The 21,783-nt window shown below is 40.9% G+C and overlaps 1 protein-coding gene across 4 annotated transcripts in view; it reads left to right on the forward strand.

The window, feature by feature from the left end:
• Nucleotides 1–21,783, forward strand: part of PCCA (propionyl-CoA carboxylase subunit alpha) — a 323,266-nt gene that overhangs the window by 118,880 nt on the left and 182,603 nt on the right. For all 4 annotated transcript variants that reach the window (XM_029073673.2, XM_029073672.2, XM_029073674.2 and 1 more), the window contains 3 exons: nt 2,632–2,734; nt 4,989–5,083; nt 15,871–16,021. In XM_029073673.2, the coding sequence (XP_028929506.1) occupies nt 2,632–2,734; nt 4,989–5,083; nt 15,871–16,021 (349 nt within the window). The remainder of the gene's footprint in view (nt 1–2,631; nt 2,735–4,988; nt 5,084–15,870; nt 16,022–21,783) is intronic.

Genomic DNA, 21,783 nt, shown 5'->3' on the forward strand with positions numbered 1-21,783 from the left:
TCTTGATATAGCCAGTGGATCAGGGTTAACAGAATAAGAGCCAGGAAAAGAGGAGATGAGCTACTGGCTGGGCCCGGCCCATGAGGGGCTCTTTAACAGGTCTCAGTTGTGGGAAACAGCTGAACAAGAGGAAAGGAGACCCAGCCCCAAGGGCTAGGGGTATGGCCTGGGGGACTTGGTCTGAGTAACCAAGGAATGGCTGTGGGAGTGATGCCTGGACCGGAGGATGTAGGGAGGAGCCTGGGTTAAACGGGGAGAGAAGCCTTACTGGTTGGTACTGGTTCTTCTAGTGCCTGCGATTTCCACCTCACTTCAAACAAGGCCTTCATGATTTCAACCTGGGCAGGGCTCCAGGACCTGTCATGTTGCAGTTAATATATCTCCCTCTGAGGCCTTTCACCCTCCTGCCAGCGCATAGTGTTTTTTTTAACCAGTATTAAGCGCTGACTAGGTGTTGGCCACTGTACTAAATGCTGGGTTAGTTATAAGGTAGTCAGGTTGGACACGGTCCCCGTCCCTCATGGGGCTCACAGTTTTAATCCCCATTTTCCAGATGAGGTAACTGAGGCCGAGAGAAGTGAAAGTGAAATGACTTGCTCAAGGTCATACAGTAGACAAGGGGCGCAGCCGGAATCAGGAGCCAGGTCCTTCTGATTCCCAGACTCGTAATCTGTCCACTAGGCCGCACTGCTTCTTGCATGTGGATCCTACGTTGTGCAGGTGGGAGGTGGGCAAGGTGCTCCAGGGTTTTGCTTTTCATTCAAGCTCTTGCTCGCTTCATTTGTAAAGTAAATTGGAGATTAGGAGCCACATAATTACTCCTCTTAACTACTTCTTGACACTGTTACATCCTTTCCAGTTATACATTTCCTGTCCCCAATCCAGGTCACCTCTTACATGGACTATAGAAGCAGAATATCCTAAGATCTCCCAGACTCCAGCACCTCCCCGCCCTCCCCCCCCCCAATTTCTCTCAAGTGTAACAAAAATAGCAGTCTTGCTCAATTTTCTTTGAGCCCTTCTCAGTTTACTGTGGTTCCCATTTGCCCCATTTTGTGCTTTGCTGCTCCAGCTAAGCAAACTTTATTATTATGATTATTTTATTTAAGTGTTTACTGTTTGTCAATAGAGAAGCAGTGTGGCTTAGTGGAAAGAACATGGGCTTGGAAGTCAGAGGTCATGGGTTCTAATCTCAGCTCCTCCACCTAGCTATGTGAATCTGGGCAAGTCACTAAACTCCTCTGTGCCTCATTTACCTCATCTGTAAAATGGGGATTAAGACCGTGAGCCCACATGGGGCTATATATAACTTGGATTTAATATTTGCTAATAATAATTGTAGAAAGTGTTAAGCGCTTACTATGTGCTGAACATTGTACTAAACCCTGAGATAGATGCACAGTCCCCTTCCCACATGGGGCTCACAGTCTAAGAGGAGGGAGAACATGTGTTCATGTTCTTTACCTCTTCTGGATCCTATCTTCCCCACTGCGTTCTGAACATGTCTTCTATAGCCACCCCATCTCTGGAATGTTGAGAAAGTTTTCTTTTAATTGTATTCATAAAATACATTCTGAAAAATGATCAAAAATGGGTCCGCTAAATTTTAATCTTTAAAAAATTTAACACCGCCCATTCAGTTGTCAAGAAGTCAGCCATTAACTAAACCATCCGAGAAGTTGTACTTCTCTGTGTCACTGAGAGTGACCCAGCTTGAGGTCTGCATCTCTGTGTGTCTGCCCCAAATGTTCGTTGATACATTGTGTTGTTTGTGTGTTTGTGTGTGTGTATGTGTCTTTGAATTCACACTTATGCCCGTGTGTGTGTGTTGGGGGGGGGGTTAGCTATATTGCTTGTGAGCATTTTTTGATGGCGAAAGAATGTGTGTGTGTGTGTGTTTGTGTGAGTGTGTGTGATATGAGTAGGAACAAGAAGGGTAGCTTTTGGCGGGAATATGGGAATCCTTGTACGAATATGTGATTTCATAATATACTATTTATTCAATGCTTACTACTACTATATGCAAAACACTATGCCAACAAAAGCAGTACACCAGTGAGGATTCCCATCTGTGGCTTGAGTTGCAGCCAGCAAGAGAAGTTGAGGAGCAAAGGGGTGGGCTAAGGGAAGAGGTGAGCCAGATGGGAATCCGAAGGCAGACTCGCCACAGTTTACAGTCAGGTTGCATAATTAGTTTCTTCCAGAATCTGAGTGTGTAAAAACAAAGTTCTTGAAGAAAATGACAGACTGTAAGCCTATTTGCATTTTCACCATCTAATTTTGTAATCTGAAGTGGATTATGCTCGGTTGAAGAAAATGAGAAAAACTCTTTTAAAATGATCAAGTGAACAGGGCAAGCATGAAGAATTGTTACAGGGTTAAAATTAATTTCTTTATGCTACTTTGAGGAATGGATTTCTGAAAGAAGTAGCCAAAGGAACCTTTACGTTGTTCCTTATGGGAAGGAAGCGTATCCATTAATTCTGTTGTATTTTCCCAAGTGCACAGTACTCTGCACTTAGTAAGGGCTCAATAAATACCATTGATTGAATGAAGACCCAGTAGAATACATTTCTATTTCCATTTAGAATTTTTTTAAATTGTTTCTACTTTATTTTTCTTACTTCCTAGAGATGGTTTTCGATTTTCATCTCAAGAAGCTGCTTCCAGTTTTGGTGATGATCGACTACTAATTGAGAAGTTTATTGATAATCCCCGTCACATAGAAATCCAGGTGGGTACATTTTTAAATACCTCAAAATGAGAGTGTTAAAGCCAGAATGTTTTTTTTCCCCTCTCTCCACCAAGACGTCACTATGCAGATTCACAAGAGAGCTGACAAAACACTGACTGCTTTGGTTTGCAGCTCACACTTCTCTAACCTCCAGAAGCCCAGAATATTTCCTGATGGGCTCCATGGATGACCACCCAACTGGGAAGAGTCCTAGCTTTTTTATTCCAGGAAACTAAAGGAAAGGAATTTTAGTCATCAGAACACTCATCTGAAGAAGAAAAGTTGTGGTATTTAAGGGTTTTCAGTGTTCCAAGTCCCTGTTCTGCAAGAGACCCAGAGTCTAAAGGGGATGGAATTACTGGTCCACCCCCTTTTTACAGATGAGGTAGCACAGAGCAGCTAATCGACATGCCTAAGATCACACAGCAGACAAGCAGTGGAGATGGGATTATCAAATCAATTAATCAAACTGGTTTTTATTGAGTGTTTAGGATCCCAGGTCTACTGACTCCTAGTTCTGTGGCCTTTCCTCTCGGCCATGCCACTTCTCAAATATGTTCTGAAGATGTTTCCTTTCAAGTAATTGTTCTGATTTCCCCTTTTTATGTTAAAGCCCAGGTGGAACTTTGCATGGGCCTGTGAGTGGCAGAGGTAAATCCACTCTTACAAACTTAAGTAATTTTAACTGTGACCAACTTTTAGAGGGGAAGCTGTCATTGTTTAAAATGTTTTCTCACCACTCAAAACTCTAAACAGGCAAAAGTTGCAGCAAAGAATTTCCTGAATTTAGGTGCTAAAATTCAAAAACAAATAGTTCCTTTCTAAAACTTAAGAAGTTTTACACAATGAAAAGGAAAATGGAATCCAAATAGACTCTGCTTTGAATTGAGGAAAAATTGAGGTATTTCTTTCTTTTTAGACTCTTATAATCAGATTTGGGATTAATGCTTACAAATAATAACTCAATAAATGACATTTGCATAAATAAGGACATCAAATATTTTAGGATATATTGGTAAAAAGTGATATAATTGAGGAAATGGAAGCCAAAGCTTTGGTTGCTTAGGTTACCCGAGAAAAATGCATATGAAGTTATTTTAGCATGAAAAATTTGACATCTGACTTGTCAGTACTTACAAGAATTTGCATTTTGTAGTAGGCGATATGTTGGTGTGACTGTAAATAGGTTCTGCCCACTAAAAAAAATCTGTGTGCCTGTCACAGTGTGTTGAACCCCTGCTGGCCTGTGGACTTGATGGTCGTGGGCAGGGAATGTGTCTATTTATTGTTGCATCATACTCTCCCAAGCACTTAGAACAATGCTCTGCACACAGTAAGCGCTCATTAAATATGATTGAATGAATGAATGTTACCCTTATTGTGCCCCAGCGGGAACATACCTTGCAGGGAAGAGATTGTGTGAGTGATACTGCCCAAACCACTAGCACTGAAGTCGATTCTTTTTCACAGGTTCTCAGCCCTGAAGTGTCAGGACGGAGGCTTTATCTGTTGTTCTTTATGGAAAGCTCCACCATCATCATCGTAATTGTCATGTTGGAAGCCAGGGTGCTTTTGCCCCTTACCTAAGAGTAAATAATAAGAAAAATGCTATCAATCGCATATTACCCATCATGAAAAAGAATGCATTATATTAGTTCCAGATATAAAGCCTAGTAAATAGTGGCATGGTTTATATTTTCCTTGTGATTGCCACAAAGGGTGTTGGCAGATATTTTTTGAACAGTCAATTTCTGGCAAAGAGGATAGGCATAATCTAATCTTTTGGAAGAGCGGTCTTGTTTCACATACATTTTTCCATCTCTTAAATTCATGAATCCATTTTTGAAGAATCTAGAAATGTAAAAAATTAATAATGATGGTATTTAATAAACACATCCTACATGCTAAGCGCCACTGGGAATACATGATCATCAGATTGGACAAATAGGGCTCCCAGACTGAGAGAGGCAGAACAGGTATGAAGAAACTGAGTTCCAGAGAGATTCAAGTGCCTTGTCCAAGGTCACATAGATTCATTCATTCATTCAATTGCAGATGAGTGACGGAGCCAGGACAAGAACATGGCTCTCCTGACTCCCAGGTCAATGCTCAAGAAGACTCTGCCTCTTCTTATGAGGTGTCATTCCCCACTTTGATTAATTTGAAAACATTCTTCTATTTAGATGAAGTTGACTCTTTAATGTTATCTTCACAGCCTGTGTGCAACATAAATGTAAATTCCTTTTTCTTTAAGGTTTTGGGAGATAAGCACGGAAATGCTTTGTGGCTTAATGAAAGAGAGTGCTCAATTCAAAGAAGAAATCAAAAGGTGGTTGAAGAAGCACCAAGGTAAATGTCAGCTTTAATGAACAGTAGCTAAAACACATTAGGGAAACTCCTAATTTGTACTCACAGGGATCGTTTGCTGTGAGTTCTTAGTACGTGAGGTCTGCAGTTAATTTTTTTTTCTAACTACCAAAAACTTGCAAAGACTTTGTGCTCTTTTGTTTCCTTTGATCTGTTTGAAATTCACTTTACACACTGAAACCACATCATAAGTTGAAAGCTTTCACTCAGTATTGTTGGCTATTGCTTCAGCAAGCCCGGTGGCAATGTAATCTTATATCCCATCTCCCAAAAAACTTCTAGCAGCAACACCAAAATCTCCCATTCTGATCCTCTTACCAAATTGAATGAACTTGCTCGGGGTTTACTACTGTGCCTGGCACATAGTAAGTGCTTAACAGATACCACTAAAAAAAAAAAATCAGTTGTATTTATTGCGTACTTTGTGTCCAGAGTACTGTCCTAAGTCTCAACTCCCATTCCATAGCATTCTTAGTTACTGCATAGTTCTTCACCGTTCTTTCCTTTTAACATTTAGCTAGACCTGTTGGTCCTGGAGGAAAAAATATTTAAGGACAGATTTATACAAAAGCTTTTCCTTAAAACCCTGTTTCTTGCTTAATTTGCAATAAATGTTTCAGTACAGTTTCAGTACTCATTAATGGGTCTCTGGACCATTCCTAGCATTTGGGCAGGGACAGTTTCTCTAGACATATGAAAGGACTTCGGTCTGTGTGAATTAATAAGTGTTTAATCACTTGGCCTTTGGTTATATTTAAACCCAACCAAATTAGTCAACCTGTCCTATTGAAAGGTTGATGGGAGGAGGAGTAGAAGTAGAAAGCAGAAACACAGACAAGTAAGTGATCAGGGAGCGCTTTATAGGAAGGAGAGGCTGATCGGTCAGGGAGATCTGTTGACATAGGGAGCTCGGTTCTTCTCCAGTCCTCTGTGACTCTTCCCTTTTAGTATTCCTTGGGCTAGCGTTATCTCTAGCAGGATAAGTGTTGGTTGGCGAGAAACTTGTCAAGTGTGGTTACAGATTTCTGAAAAGTGACCCTCATTGGATTGCACTAACACTGGTAGATTCTGTGTTCACTGTCCCATTCTCAGCTACCATCAGTCAATGTTTTGGGGGAAGAAAATGCAACTTCTACCCCTTTCTCATGGTGAAGAAAATGGGTCTACCTTATTTGCAAAATCTCTCGAGAGTGACACAGTTCTTTTAAAGCATCAATTCTTTAACTATATTTTTGAAAGAGTAGTACATGTCCAAATTATTTGAACAGAAATGTTCCCATTTTGAAGCTACTGTCAAATGTTCATATGTTAATGTTTAAATGTATAGAAAAATCTGAATAACCCAGAGAGTAATTTTTTAAAATGGTATTTGTGAAGCATTTTACTATGTACCAGGAACTGTACTAAACCCTGGAACAGCTACAAGCTATTCAGGTTGGACAGAGTCCATGTCACACATGGAACTCACAGTTTTTCTTCCCATTTTACAGATGAGGTAATTGGGTTCTGATGTAACTATCTTATGAGGAACTCAGCCCTTTTGTCGTGAACCTGATTTCTTTCTGGTACAGCCAGATTTTATTTAAGAATCTTGAAAGGTTATTTTCTAGACAGTAATGCAACAATGACTAATTTTTGCCAAAAATCCATCATATATACTAAAAATAATAATTAATTATTAATATTAAGGAAATAAACTAGGAATGTATGGACACATTCATTTTTTCCACTGGATTCAATTGATCCATGTTATCCCAGCATTTAGAAGTGTAATCAGTTAGTAGTAGTGGTGGAGGTAAATTGTTTAAAAAAATTGAATCAGAGTTAAGGCACAACCCTAAAAGTGCAGTCGAAACATTGGGTCGATACTAGTGTGACAATTTCATCTTTTTACCCCTGTTCTTTTGTGAAGCTTATAGTAAAAGTGGCAAACTTAGTTTCAGAGCTGGGTGAAATGAGGAGTGGAAATTCCTTTGCTTTGCTCAGGGTTCCCAATTTCCCAGACACCTAGTATTTGGACTCCCAATCGTGGCTTCAAATTTCACCACACTGGAGGTTTGGCCAGTAGAATGTCATCATCTAAGTTGGAAAATAGATAACAATGAATATTTTGAAAGTCTTATGAAAGAAGCATTATGTTTTTAAAAGGCAACTGATGAAGATAAGCATATTTTCTGGATTTTTTTTTGTAGTTCCCCATTTAGTTATTCAGAACAACAGTGCCATTTTCCACCATTGACCATGAGTACTCCCCAACTCCCACCCCCAGTTAATAATCATAGTAATAATAATTGTGTTTTCTGCTAGGCACTTACTGTGTACCAAGCATTGTACTAAGCATTGGGGTAGATACAAGATAATCAGGTCAGACACATTCTGTGGCCCATATGGAGCTCACCATCTAAGGAGAAAGGAGAACGGGTATTTCTCATTGTAAAGGTTGGAAACTGAAGCACAGAGAGGTTGTGACTTGGCTATGGTCACCCAGCAGGCAGATCCTTCTGATTCTCAGCCTATGCTCTCTCCTCTAGGCCATGCTGCTTCTCAACGCCTGACTGAGAGTCCTCAGACAGAGTAATAATTGCCCAGCACTGAACTAGAACCCTAGAGCAGGTACAAGATAATTAGGTCAGAATTAGGTCAGACACAGTCTCTGTCCCACATGGGGTTCTCAGTCTAAAGAGGAGAAAGAACAGGTATTAAATTCCCATTTTGGTTAACTGATTCTTACAGCTGAGGAAACATAAGTCCAGAGAATTAAGGACTTGTCCAGTGTCACTCATTAGGCAAGAAACAGAGTCAGCATTAGAACCCAAACCTTCTGATTCCCTGGCTCATGCTCTTTCCACTAAGCCACATTGCTCCTCATTGTGGGATGCCTGTTAGGTCATTCAGGCAACTGAAATTCTACTACTCTTCCCTCTATGGGAGCTCGGTCACCTTTGGCTGTTTCACACTTTCCATGTCCAAAGCACATCTGGAGCACTTCATAAATATTTGTTGATCAATAGTTTTTTTCCTAGCCATCCCCCAAACTACCGAAGTTGATCTACTGGCCAAAAAACAAAGGTACTTTAAAGAATAATTATATAAAAAGTCGATTTTATAAAGTCAATTTAGAAGCATTGGGACTGAGGGTTTGAAGGGTTTTTTTAAAAGACAAAAATAATATAATGCAACTATAGCAGTCAAATCTTATTTTTTCCTTCTTTTCTTTTATCTTCCAAAATCTCTCATACTAAAGAAGGGACTGCTTGGTTAAAAGACTAATAGAGCAGGAGGTGGAGGAGAAGTAGAGATTTGTTTAAAATGTATATATATTTTTCAAGTAGGGCATAATGGGGTTGAAGAGAGGCAGGTTAGAGAGGAGATTGGAGAAAATTTATTGGCTTAGGGAGAAAGTAAAATGGCAGAAGGAAATAAAAAAAACCAGTTAATTAACCTGGTTGATTGGGGAGATAATATAGTCACTTTAGAATATAAAGCTGAGCCACATGGTAGAGATCAAGTTTAGCAGTATGCCATCTCTGTTCCATTCTTAAACTGCAGCAGGAGGTGAAAGCAAAGAGAGAAAAGAACTTGAGATATATATTTAGACCCTAGGAAGACACCACTGAAAAAAGGGAATAACTATCCTTTTGTCCATTTGAAAAATAGTAATTCTTATTCTCCAAGAGGAATGTTCAGACTGAAATATAATAATAATGTGCTGACTTTCCTAAGGTAGTCAAAAGGTACTTTCATGATTTATCAGCAGTCTCCTCTTGATTGAATTCATATTTTTTTAATCTAAGTATTATTCTATCAGAATAATATTCCATGTCATTTTACATAATCTGAATGTAAGAATGATGTAACCATACACAACAGAGAAGCAGTTTGGTCTAGTGGAAAGAGTACAGGCTTGGGAGTCAGAGGACCTGGGTTATAATCCTGGCTCTGCCACCTTTCTGCTGTGTGACCTTGGGCAAGTCATTTAACTTCTCTGTGCCTGAGTTACTTCATTTATAAAATAGGGGTTTAAACTGTGAGCCCTCTGGGACAGGGACTGTGTCTACCCTAAAATATTAATGGTGTTTGTTAGGTGCTTCTGTGTAGAGACAAGATAATCAGGTTGGACACAGTCCCTGCCCCACATGGGGCTCACATTCTTAATCCCCATTTTACAGATGAGGTAACTGAGGTCCAGATAAATTGAGTTGCCCAGCATCACACAACAGACGTGTGGCGGAGCCGGGATTAGGACCCAGGTCCTTCTGACTCATAGGGCTGTGCTCTGTCTACTATCTTGTATCTACCCCGGCACTTAATGCAGTGCTTGGCACATAGTAAGCATTTAACAAATACCGTGAAAACTGAAAAGAAAACCCCAAAAAAGAAAACCTGTAGCATAAGGATACAGACTGTAACCTTAGTATTATCCTGGACTTCTTGCCCTCTTTCAACTTTAACATTCATTCAACCCTGAACTCCTGCCTATGTTTCGTTTACATTTCCTGGATCCTTCCATACAAACCACCACCACCCTGGTCCAGTACTTGTCCTATCCATCAGCCTCCTCATTAGTCTCTCCGTCACCAGACTCTCCCTTATCCGGTCCATACTTTATTCTGATACCTGAGTCAGGTTTCTTTAATGCAGTTCTGTGGTTGCCTGTTCTGGTCCACGTTAAGCAAAAACTCCACCTTTTTCCACCTTATCAACTCTCTCCTCCCACCAGAACCCTCCATTCCTCTCAAGCTTTCCTCTTCTCCTACTCCCTTCTGTATTACCCTGGCTTGCTCCCTTTATTCATCCCCCCTCCCAGCCCCACAGCAGTTATGTACATATCCAGCGCTTAGAGCAACACTTAGTACATAGTAAGCGCTTAACAAATACCAGAAGCAGCGTGGCTCAGTGGAAAGAGCTTGGGCTTCGGAGTCAGAGGTCATGGGTTTGACTCTCAGCTCTTCCACTTGTCATCTGTGTGACTGTGGGCAAGTCACTTAACTTCTCTGTGCATCAGTTACCTCATCTGGAAAATGGGGATTAACTGTGAGCCTCACGTGGGACAACCCTGCATCTCCCCCAGTGCTTAGAACAGTGCTCTGCACTTAGTAAGCGTTTAACAAATACCAACATTATTTGTAATTTATTCATATTAATGTCTGTCTGCGCTCTCTAGACTGTAAGCTCTCGCTGTGGGCAGGGAATGTATCTGTTTATTGTTATATTGAACATTCCCAAGCGTAGAATGTGAGCCCATCATTGGGCAGGGATTTTCTCTATCTGTTGCCGAATTGTACATTCTAAGCACTTAGTACAGTGCTGTGCACATAGTCAGCGCTCAGTAAATACTGTTGAATGAATCTCTGCAAACAGTAAGTGCTCAGTAAATACAATTGACTGACTGCCTGAGCCTTGTGCTCGGCTCTCCTGACTTCAAACACTTGCTCATTTCCTCCCCTCCGACTTTCAGAGGAGGACTCCTCTCACCATCTTCAAAGCCCTTTTAATAATAATAATAATAATGATGGTATTTGTTAAGCGTTTACTATGTGCCGAGCAGTGTTCTAAGCGCTGTTGAACTCATCTCCTCCAGGAGACCATCATTGACTACCATTTTCCCAACCTATATCCTTCCCAGTTACCACTCAGTCAGTGGTCTTTATTGAGCAGTTACTGTGCGTATAGCACGGTGAGCTATACTTGGGAAAATTCAACAGAGTTGGAGGGCAAGATCCCCACCCACAAAGAGCCTCTGGTCTGCAGTCCATCACATTTGTGTGACTTGTAGTATTTTATTCGTTCGTCTCATTTGTATTGCAGTTTGTCTGCCTTCCCTACCTGACCGCTAACTCCTGAGGACAGAGATCACATCTTCTAATTCTGTTGTACTCTCTCAAGCACTTTAGTACAGTGCTCTGCCCATATTAAGTGCTCAATAAATACTATTGATTGATTGGATAAATTCCTGTCTAAATCAGGAAAATAATTCTGATATACTGAAGGCTGAATCAGTATGGTTTGATTGTATACTGATTTGCTTGCTATTCAAGGAGGATTCTACACTTTAGAAGAGGTTAGCTGCATTAATCCATTACCTCTCCATTCTGTTACCCCCTCTAGATTGTATGCTTACTGTGGGCAGGTAACAAGGCTATCAACTCTGTATTATACTTTCCCAACTGCTTAAGTAGTTCAGTGCTCAGCACACAGTAAGCACTCAGGAAAATCAATAGATTGTTTCTTTTGAGAGTTCAATTTTTATCTACTATTTCCTTAATATCATAATACGTTGATATTTAAATAAGTTTATCACCTAATGAAACATGTCCAGTCAAATTCATCCTGATTTTGCTCTTCAGCAAGTTTAATTTTGTCACGTGATGCAGTAGACATTAATACTTTTTTTTAAGGTCATAATTCAATAGTATTTATTCAATAGTATTTATTGAGCGCTTACTATGTGCAGAGCACTGTACTAAGCGCTTGGGATGAACAAGTCGGCAACAGATAGAGACAGTCCCTGCCGTTTGACGGGCTTACAGTCTAATCGGGGGAGATGGACAGACAAGAACAATGGCAATAAACAGCGTCAATTGTCTTGTCACAGTTCATGCCTTAGTATTTGAAAGACTACTAGTAAAAGCAAACCCCAAGTGTATTGGTCAAAATTCTGGCCGGCACTATAGCATGCCACGAGTACAATTTTTCGATTAACTGTAGACTATTTTGTTGTATGTCTCCCAGTCCCAAGCTGATTCCACTGGGGAATAGTTTTAAAATATTTGTTTACTTTTGTTTGGCTCCTCCACATAGCAAACAAAAATATTTGCTTGCTGCTTTTTGGTTTCCAATGTCAAATAAAAACATTTGTTTAGTCTTATTTGGAATGGAAGTGGACTTGCTTTCCCAAGTATAAGTAGCCATTTTGCATATCAGCAGTCTAAGAAGTGAAAAAATGTGCTTCAGTTGTTCATTTGTACAAGCCTACCTTCCCAATGGAATCTGACATTTAGGGAAGAAGAGTGCCCATTGTGTTTGTTGAGTTAGTAAATTTTTAGTCTTCTTTATCTGGGCCTCTAGAAAAATTCCATTCCTCTCTGCCTCAGGACAAGTAACCATAATGAATGATAGCCACTTGAGGAGTAGTGGCTGACATCAATATTTAAGATTTAAAATATGCATCTTTAAAGTTAAAAAGGGTTGTCGTTTTTGTTATGTAGAAATTAGAGAGTAGAGAAGCAGCATAGTTTAGTGGAAAGAGCATGGCTTGGGATTCAGAGGTTGTGGGTTCTAATTCTGGTTCTGTCACTTGTCTGCTGTGTGACTTCGGGCAAGTCACTTAACTTCACCGTGCCTCAGTTACCTCTTCTGTAAAACGAGGATTGAGACTGTGAGCCCCATGTGGGACAGGGATGGTGTCCAACCTGCTTACCTTGTAGAATAGTGTTTGGTACATAGTAAGTGCTTAATAATTACTGTAATTATTATTATTATTAACTTTTAACTTTTCCAGGCACTGTCAAACTTTTCAATCTTTTCAATCAATCCCATTTCCTCCATTCCTCCTCTCCTGTTTCGGGTACAGATTGTCATTCCTGCTTTTAAACTGTGCCACCTGCTCTTTAGACCATATGATTTCCACTTGCTTTTTATGAACTTACAGCCTTCTACTTGCTCGTGTTCTTTTTTCTCCTTAAGCTTACCTTTCTTCTTTTCATTCAGATCTGACTCCTTCCTTTAGCTCTTAAGCAAGCTGAGGTCTACCTGAAGTGAGAAGGAATAAACCGCCCCCAGACTTTGCTTCTTCCTTTCAAGCTACTACCATGTCTCTCTCCTTCCCATGCTGTTTCAAACCACTTTTGCAAAATTTTCCTTGACCCCCTCCTGAATCAGGCCTGTGCTGGCACTACTCAACATAAACAATAATTAACGAGGTCTCCAGTGACCTCCTTTTGGCTAAATCCATAGCCCAGTGCCTTATTGTAATTCTCCTTGACCTCTCTGCTGCCTTTAGTGTTATTGCTTGTCCCCTTCTACTGACATCTATTTCTGAATTCAAGTTTTTAAGGTTCTATCTGTTCCTCATTTGGTTTTTGCCGTTTTGACTGCTCCTTTGATTTTTTTTCCCTTTAAATGGTCCGTACTTGTCATTTTTCTTCTGAATAACTGGTATTTCCCTAAGGCTTTGTCTTAGTCACTCTTTGTTTTTCTTGTCCATCTGTTACCTGAATTATTCTCATTGCTTTGTCATCTTTTGTACTAACTCCAAGATACTATTTTCCATCCCGTACTTACTTTTAAATTCTGAGTCTTTAGTTGTCTGGTCAGTTGGCCGTCTGAAAAACCAAGTTGCTTTACCTTTGAAGATATCCACTGCCTCCCCATAAACCTGAGAAGCAGCATGGCGTAGTGGCAAGAGCACGGGCTTGGGAGTAAGAGGTCGTGGGTTCTAATCCAGGCTTTTCCACTTGTCTGCTGTGTGACCTTGGGCAAGTCACTTAACTTCTCTGCCTCAGTTACCTCATCTGTAAAATGGGGATTAAGACTGACACCCATGTGGGACAACCGGATTACCTTGTATCTACCCCAGTGCATAGAACAGTGCTTGGCACATAGTAAGCGCTTAACAAATATTATTATCATGAACCTTCTTTTTTAGGCTCAGCTTCCTCCTTCTGGATTTCAAAGCCCTTTTCCAATCTTCCTTTACTTACAGTGATCTGACTCACCTTTTCTTTCACTCAACTCCAGTTAGACACAGTTACACTCTTCCCCTTTTTTATCCTCTTTTCACTCCAGGCTTTGGGCTGCCATCTTTCCTTTCACATCCACCCAAACTATCCCCGTAGTCATTCAAAACTTTATTAAATGCCACCCATCTTTGCTTTCACATATGCCTCTTTGCTTTCACATATGCCTCAACTCTTCCCCATGTTCTCCCCTTTGTCATTCAAAACCTTTATTAAATCCCACCTTCACTAGATCAGGGGTCTTAGTGAAGATTCTTCCCTCAACTTGCGTGTCTAGCAACTCCCTTTCTCCAAATGTCCGTACCTACGTGCAGACCCTTAGTTTAGGACTCTCAGTACAAAAGCTTGTAACTGTTCCTTGATGGGAGACTCCACTGTCATGGTAGTCAAGGCTGCCTACTTAGAAATATTAAAAATCAAAATGTAGAAATCAACTCTCATGGACTCAGATGTTGTTACAGATGTATGTGGAATATAGGTTATGTGTGTCTTTCATTCTTCATCTATGGACATCTCATTGAGCTAAGGAAAGTCTATTGGTGTCAGTAGCAAACCTAAGGAGAATGGTGGCAAAGGCAGGGAAAAGGTAAAAATGAAAAGGATTTTTCACTTTTTAATTTTTTAAATTAAATGTAAAATAAAATTTTTAATTTAAAAAAGTAAAAGCAAAATAAAGTAAAAGGTCTAGTTAATAAAGGAGAGTAGAAGGCCACCAGAAATAGTCGTGGGTGTCACTGGAAGCAGCTTGGCCTAGTGGAAAGGGTAAAGGCCTGGGACTCAAAGGTCCTGTTTTCTGATCTGTATCTTGATCTAATCTCTCTCCCTACTGCCCCAGCCCATGTTCTCCCTCTGGCCTGGAACTCCCTTTCCCATCATATCCTGGAGACCACCATTTGTTGGTTCTTTGGTTCGTTGGCTCATTCGTTGGTTCATTCATTCATTCATTCATTCATTCATTCATTCATTCATTCATTCATTCATTCCATTCAATTCACAAGTGCAATATAACAATAAACAGACATATTCCCTGCCCACAGTGAGAAAGCCCTCCTACAATTGCATTCCTCCAGGAGATCTTCCCTGACCAAACCTTCATTTCCTTACTTGCCCTCCCTTCTGCATCACATGTGGCCTTGGATCTGTAATCTTTAGGCATCTATTATTATTACTATTATTGTATTAACCAAGCACTTACTGTGTGTTCTATGTGCTGGGATAGTTACAAGATATTCAGGTTAAACACAGTTCCTTTCCCACTTGGGGTTCACAATTTAAGGAGATAACTCTGGTATTTGTTGCACACTTACTACATGGATTTGTTGCACACTTACTACATGGCAAGCACTGTATTAAACATTAGGCTAAAGACAAGATAATCAGGTCAGAAGACAAAAGGCAGAGTTTCACTGATATTTACTTATGAATATTCACTGATATGGCATTGTGAATATATTTACACACGTTAACACTCATTTGTGTATGTCTCATTCCTTCCTCCCTCCCTTTGTTCCTTTTATGTTTGTCTCCCCCTTTATAATGTATGTAAACTCCATGAGGGCAGGGAAAGTATTCTTTATTTTGAATGACTAAGCGTCTAGAACAGTGCACCGCACCAAGCAGGTGGTTAATAAATGCTACTACCAGTAGTAGCTGTCTATTTTAGTCTTTTATCTTAGCAACGTTAAGAAATGTATTACTCTACTTGCTGATTATCCAGATTGTGTATTCATTCTTTTCATTCTAAATGATAAAGGGAATGTGGATGATGTACATTTAGGCATTTTTGCTATTGAAAGGCAGTTTTGAATTTTCCAAAAGACTCAGCCTCAGGGTAGTATGTGTAATTGAGGAATTAATTCTACAGTTAACCGAACTCTGTTTTATAAAACATAAAGGGAGCAACTATCAGAATTTAACAAAGCTGATATATTTGGGCAAGCTTCTCGCTTTATCTTAGACATACTTTAAGTAAAAGTTAAGTTTCTGTAATGTTTTTCTAACTGGAGCAAGGTATTGTTTCTGTATTTGTAGCACTTTTTTGGACCCCAAGACTCGCAAAGCCATGGGAGAACAAGCAGTCGCTCTTGCCAAAGCCGTAAAATATTCCTCTGCAGGAACCGTTGAATTCCTTGTGGATTCAAAGAAGAATTTTTACTTTTTGGAAATGAACACAAGACTTCAGGTAAGAAAAACAATAACTCTGCTCCTTTCCTCTCCCTTTCTTTTTCTTTAAAATGAAAAAAAAATAACAAAAAACAAAAAAACCCACAATCTAAAGCAGTCTCAAAATGAATATACCGAGTAATAAACATTCCGCTTTTACTCAAGAACCTTGCTGGTGTCAGAGTTAAGTACCACTGTGAGTTTGCAGTAAGTGGCTAGCCCCGTGCTATGGTATTTGTCTTTATTCCCCAGTTGGAATTTCCTTACAACAAGACTTTTGCTGGTGTCTTAACCTTCAGAGACTAAACATTTGTTAGAAGTAAAAGCACTGGAAATGGGAATATTTATGTGACAGTTTTTGACAAGAAAATAATTTGTAAATTTTTAATAATGTTTTTATTTCTGGGTATTAAGAAGAGTATAGAAGCTATAAACATTGTAAAGGGATGGTTGCAAAAGGCATGATATAGGGAATAAAGAAACATGAGTATAGAAGCAGTATAAAAATTTTACAAGGGTGGTTGCAACAGGGTAATCATCCAGGTTGTGGCATGGAGTTAGGACAGACCTGTCCTAATTACTACTAATACTCCTACTATTTACTACTAGTAGAATAGTAGTAATAGTGCTTAGTAAATGCTTACTGTGTGCAGAACACTGTACTAAGACAGGGGAAAGAATAGTTGGGAATGGCTCTTTCTGAAGTGCTTATCTCAGAATAGGTACTTAACAGATGCAACACATTGTATTCATGCTAATTATGGCATTACCATACTATGGTCTGCAAGGGTGAGACTAACTATGTTCTGCTATAAGGTGAGATGTCTTTCTGAAGACAAATCCAGAGTTGAACTGGTTTAAAGGAGGAGCAAGTACCATAATCACATTTTGGAGGACAGACGGGATAAGTTAGGTTGTAATGGTAAGGTGGGAACCGCAGCGTGCCTCAGTGGAAAGAGCCTGGGCTTGGGAGTCAGAGGTCATGGGTTCGAATCCCCGCTCTGCCACTTGTCAGCTGTGTGACTGTGGGCAAGTCACTTAACTTCTCTGTGCCTCTGTTACCTCATCTATAAAATGGGGATTAAGACTGTGAGCCTCACGTGGGACAATCTGATTACCCTTTATCTACCCCAGAGCTTAGAACAGTGCTCTGCACATAGTAAGTGCTTAACAAATACCAACATTATTAACTGCTACCCTCCTGCTAAAAGGACTTATGCTGGTATTTTTTTCCCCCACATTTTCCAGTCACCTTTAAAATTCAACTGCACTTCCATGACATTCTACTTTATTGCCCCAACTACTTGACATCTCTGTTCTCTATGCCTTATGATACTGCTTTCAGATTCATTTCAGTTAATACTGTTCCCTAACTCTAGTGCATTATCCTATGAATAAAGTCATCTCAACTCAGCCACAGGAATCTTAGCTAAGGCACTGGAAGCATTTTTTTCCTACTTCATGAAGAGACTGTGAGCCTACATTTTTATTTCTTGGAGTGAGGGTGCTGTTCCAGAATTCTTTCTTTTGTGACATCTGCTTTCCTTTCTCTGTGGATGAGCTACTTCCCTGTTGTATGACCTTGAGAAAGTCATTTAATTTCTCTGTGCCTTTAGAATATAGAATGGAGATTTAGTACCTATTTTCCCTCCTACTTAAGCTGTGAGCCCCATGTGGGACAAGGACAGGATCTGACTTGATTATCTTGTATCTACTCCAGTGCTTAATACAATTCATTCATTCATTCAATAGTATTTATTGAGCGCTTACTATGTGCAGAGCACTGTACTAAGCGCTTGGGATGAACAAGTCGGCAACAGATAGAGACGGTCCCTGCCGTTTGACGGGCTTACAGTCTAATCGGGGGAGACGGACAGACAAGAACAATGGCACTAAACAGCGTCAAGGGGAAGAACATCTCGTAAAAACAATGGCAACTAAATAGAATCGAGGTGATGTACAATTCATTAACAAAATAAATAGGGTAACGAAAATATATACAGTTGAGCGGACAAGTACAGTGCTGTGAGGATGGGAAGGGAGAGGTGGAGGAGCAGAGGGAAAAGGGGAAAATGAGGCTTTAGCTGCGGAGAGGTAAAGGGGGGATGGCAGAGGGAGTAGAGGGGGACGAGGAGCTCAGTCTGGGAACGCCTCTTGGAGGCGGTGATTTTTAAGTAGGGTTTTGAAGAGGGAAAGAGAATCGGTTTGGCGGAGGTGAGGAGGGAGGGCGTTCCAGGACCGCGGGAGGACGTGACCCAGGGGTCGACGGCGGGATAGGCGAGACCGAGGGACGGTGAGGAGGTGGGCGGCAGAGGAGCGGAGCGTGCGGGGTGGGTGGTAGAAAGAGAGAAGGGAGGAGAGGTAGGAAGGGGCAAGGTGATGGAGAGCCTTGAAGCCTAGAGTGAGGAGTTTTTGTTTGGAGCGGAGGTCGATAGGCAACCACTGGAGTTGTCTAAGAAGGGGAGTGACATGCCCAGATCGTTTCTGCAGGAAGATGAGCCGGGCAGCGGAGTGAAGAATAGACCGGAGCGGGGTGAGAGAGGAGGAAGGGAGGTCAGAGAGAAGGCTGACACAGTAGTCTAGCCGGGATATAACGAGAGCCCGTAATAGTAAGGTAGCCGTTTGGGTGGAGAGGAAAGGGCGGATCTTGGCGATATTGTAGAGGTGAAACCGGCAGGTCTTGGTAACGGATAGGATGTGTGGGGTGAAGGAGAGGGACGAGTCAAGGATGACACCGAGATCGCGGGCCCGAGAGACGGGAAGGATGGTCGTGCCATCCACGGTGATAGAGAAGTCTGGGAGAGGACCGGGTTTGGGAGGGAAGATGAGGAGCTCAGTCTCGCTCATGTTGAGTTTTAGGTGGCGGGCCGACATCCAGGTGGAGACGTCCCGGAGGCAGGAGGAGATGCGAGCCTGAAGGGAGGGGGAGAGGACAGGGGCGGAGATGTAGATCTGCGTGTCATCTGCGTAGAGATGGTAGTCAAAGCCGTGAGAGCGGATGAGTTCACCGAGGGAGTGAGTGTAAATGGAGAACAGAAGAGGGCCAAGAACTGACCCTTGAGGGTCAGTTAATACAATGCTTGGCCCAATGCTATTATTGTTATTATTGTTAATATTATCATTATTGCTGTGCCTCTTTGGGTGCTAAGGCTATCCCTGGTCTTCTCCTTGAGGGCAGCCTGCAGAACTAAGCAACAATTTACTCAAACTTCCCAGGTCGTGAGGAGAGAACACAGGGACTCTATTTGTAGAAAGGTAAATTTTAATTTCATTTCGTCTAAGCATAATATTGCATATATAACATACCAAATTTCTTTGCCAAGCTCACTCTATTTTTTATTGTTTTTGTTAAGTGCTTACTATGTGCCAGGCACTATATTAAGTGCTGGGATAGATACAAGTTAATACCCTTCTTTCATTTTCTGCCAATTTCAGATTCACTCCACCCACTGATTCTCAGATACTGGGTTATTAGTAGAGATGCTAACAAAATGAATGACAGTTGCAAATGCCTTAAATCTAACAAACTCTGGGTGAAGTGACCAAAGGCATAGTAACCAAAACACGTCTTCACAATAACAATTGCTTAATCAATGTTATTTATTGAATACTTGCGGGCAAGACACCGTACTAAGTGTTGGGGAGAGAACAATACAATTGGAAGACACTGTCTCTGTGCTCAAGGAGTTTACAGTCAATGAAGATTGATCAAGAGGAAAAAAAACCTTATAGGAGGTCTGAATGGATTCATCCATCTGGCAAGGTAGTTGGCCTGAGGTCTTTTAGCAGATATTTTGTTCCATGGCTAAAGAACGCACCCCTACTTCAGCCAGCGTTCTTGCGGTATATGCTGTTGGACAGGAAGATTGGGTGAGAATGTGTGTATTTTTCTTTTTTTTATGGTGTTTAAATGCTTACTCTGTGCCAGACACTGTACTAAGTGCTGGCATAAATGGAAGCTAATCAGATATGGCACAGTCCATAATCACACATGGGGCTCACAGTCTTAATCTCCATTTTATAGATGAGACAGCTGAGGCCCAGAGAAGTTAAGTGATTTGCCCAAGGTCCCACAGCAGAGATTAAAACTCAGGTCCTTCTGACTTTCAGGCCGTGCTCTGTCTAGTAGGTCATGCTGTTTCTCACATATGGTTAAAAACCTGTAATAATACTGGAAAAGTAATAATAATGATTATGATTTTTTAGCTCTTATGTGCCAAGCAGTGTTCTAAGCGCTGGGGTAAATACAAGGTAATCAGGTTGGACACAGTTCTTGTCCCACATAGGGCTCAGAGTCTTTAATTCTCTTTTTACAGATGAAGTAACTGAGGTATAGAGAAGTGAAATGACTTGCCCAAGGTCACCCAGCCGTCAAGTGGTGGAGCGGGGATTAGAACCCATGTCCTTTGACTCCTAAGCCTGTGCTTTTGCCACTAGGCCAAGCATATTTGTTATTCCTAGTGGAATACATCAACAAAAATCCTTTGCAGGAAGGCAGCTAAATCCTATGTATAAGGTGTTGCTGAAGAGGAAGCAGTATTACTCTGCAGAACTGTGGGCAATTTTGAGTGTCTGAGACTGTGCTCACCCAAAATTCCCTTCTTCATCCAGCCAAGTCCATTTTGTACTGACTGTGATTTTCTGTTCTGAATGTAAAACTCCTTTGGGACATCATTTGATAGTAAGGAAATAACTAGCCTGCCACAGACCATTAATGACACTGAAAATTAGTTTTCCTCACAAACTGAAAAGTTCTGGATGATGCTTTCTCTGAAGAGATGTCTCACTTTTAAAATGACAATTTTTAAGTGTCGAGCTTGCAAATAGAGCATCTGGAGTGTCAGGTTTCTTAAATTTCATTTGCAAGGTATGTTCACTTCTGAAAAAAAAGGCTCTTACCATGATCATCAACATGTATTCTTCCACAAAAACAAAGATTGATCAGGTGGAAAGAAAGCTTCTGTGTGGTCTGGGCTGATTGATCCAGTGGTGCTAGCAGCTGGCAGACTAATCAACCCCGGGGTATTTTAACTAACAGATTTCTGAATCGTAGAAAGAAAACGTTATTGAACTGCAGGGGATTTGGAAAGCTGCAAAGTAACAGTTTACTCGGAGTGCAGCAACATCATTTCATAAATACCCACACTCTCTTCCACCGGCTCAATGAGTGAAACCTGGATAAGTGCAAACATCTGAATGATATTTCAGCATTTATCTCATTCTGCAGGAGAGGGATATGAATGAAGCGTGGATAGGGGTGGTGATGTGAGAGACAGAATAGTAGACTAGCCGCTTCTTGGTATTCTCAAAATTCTCACCAGTAGTATGCTGTGTCTGAATTGGCAACCAAATTGCTTCAATGTCAAGCTCCTGGAAAATTATGGCATATGCAAGGAATTCCATGACAGCATTCCAGAAGTTTCATCAAGATTAAAGAGCCTCTACAACTATTAATGTAAACAATGAAAAAAGATGTCTGTATTTAGCTGACAAGGCAAAGAAGCCATGTCCCGAGTTGAATCCCCTTGCCCACTCCTACCTCACTTCACTACTCTCCTACTACCATCCAGTCCGCACATTTTGTTCCTCTAATGCCAACCTACTCACTGTACCTCAGTCTCATCCATCTCGCCCCTGACCTCATGCCCACATCCTGCTTCTGGCCTCCCTTGTCATATCTGATAGACAATTACTCTTCCCTCCTTCATAGGGAGAGTACCTTCATGTATTGAGGATACATCTCCTCCAAGAGGCTTTCTCTGACTAAGCTCTCATTTCCTT

Source organism: Ornithorhynchus anatinus, chromosome 10, assembly GCF_004115215.2.
Source record: "Ornithorhynchus anatinus isolate Pmale09 chromosome 10, mOrnAna1.pri.v4, whole genome shotgun sequence".
Classification (NCBI taxonomy): Eukaryota; Metazoa; Chordata; class Mammalia; order Monotremata; family Ornithorhynchidae; genus Ornithorhynchus; species Ornithorhynchus anatinus.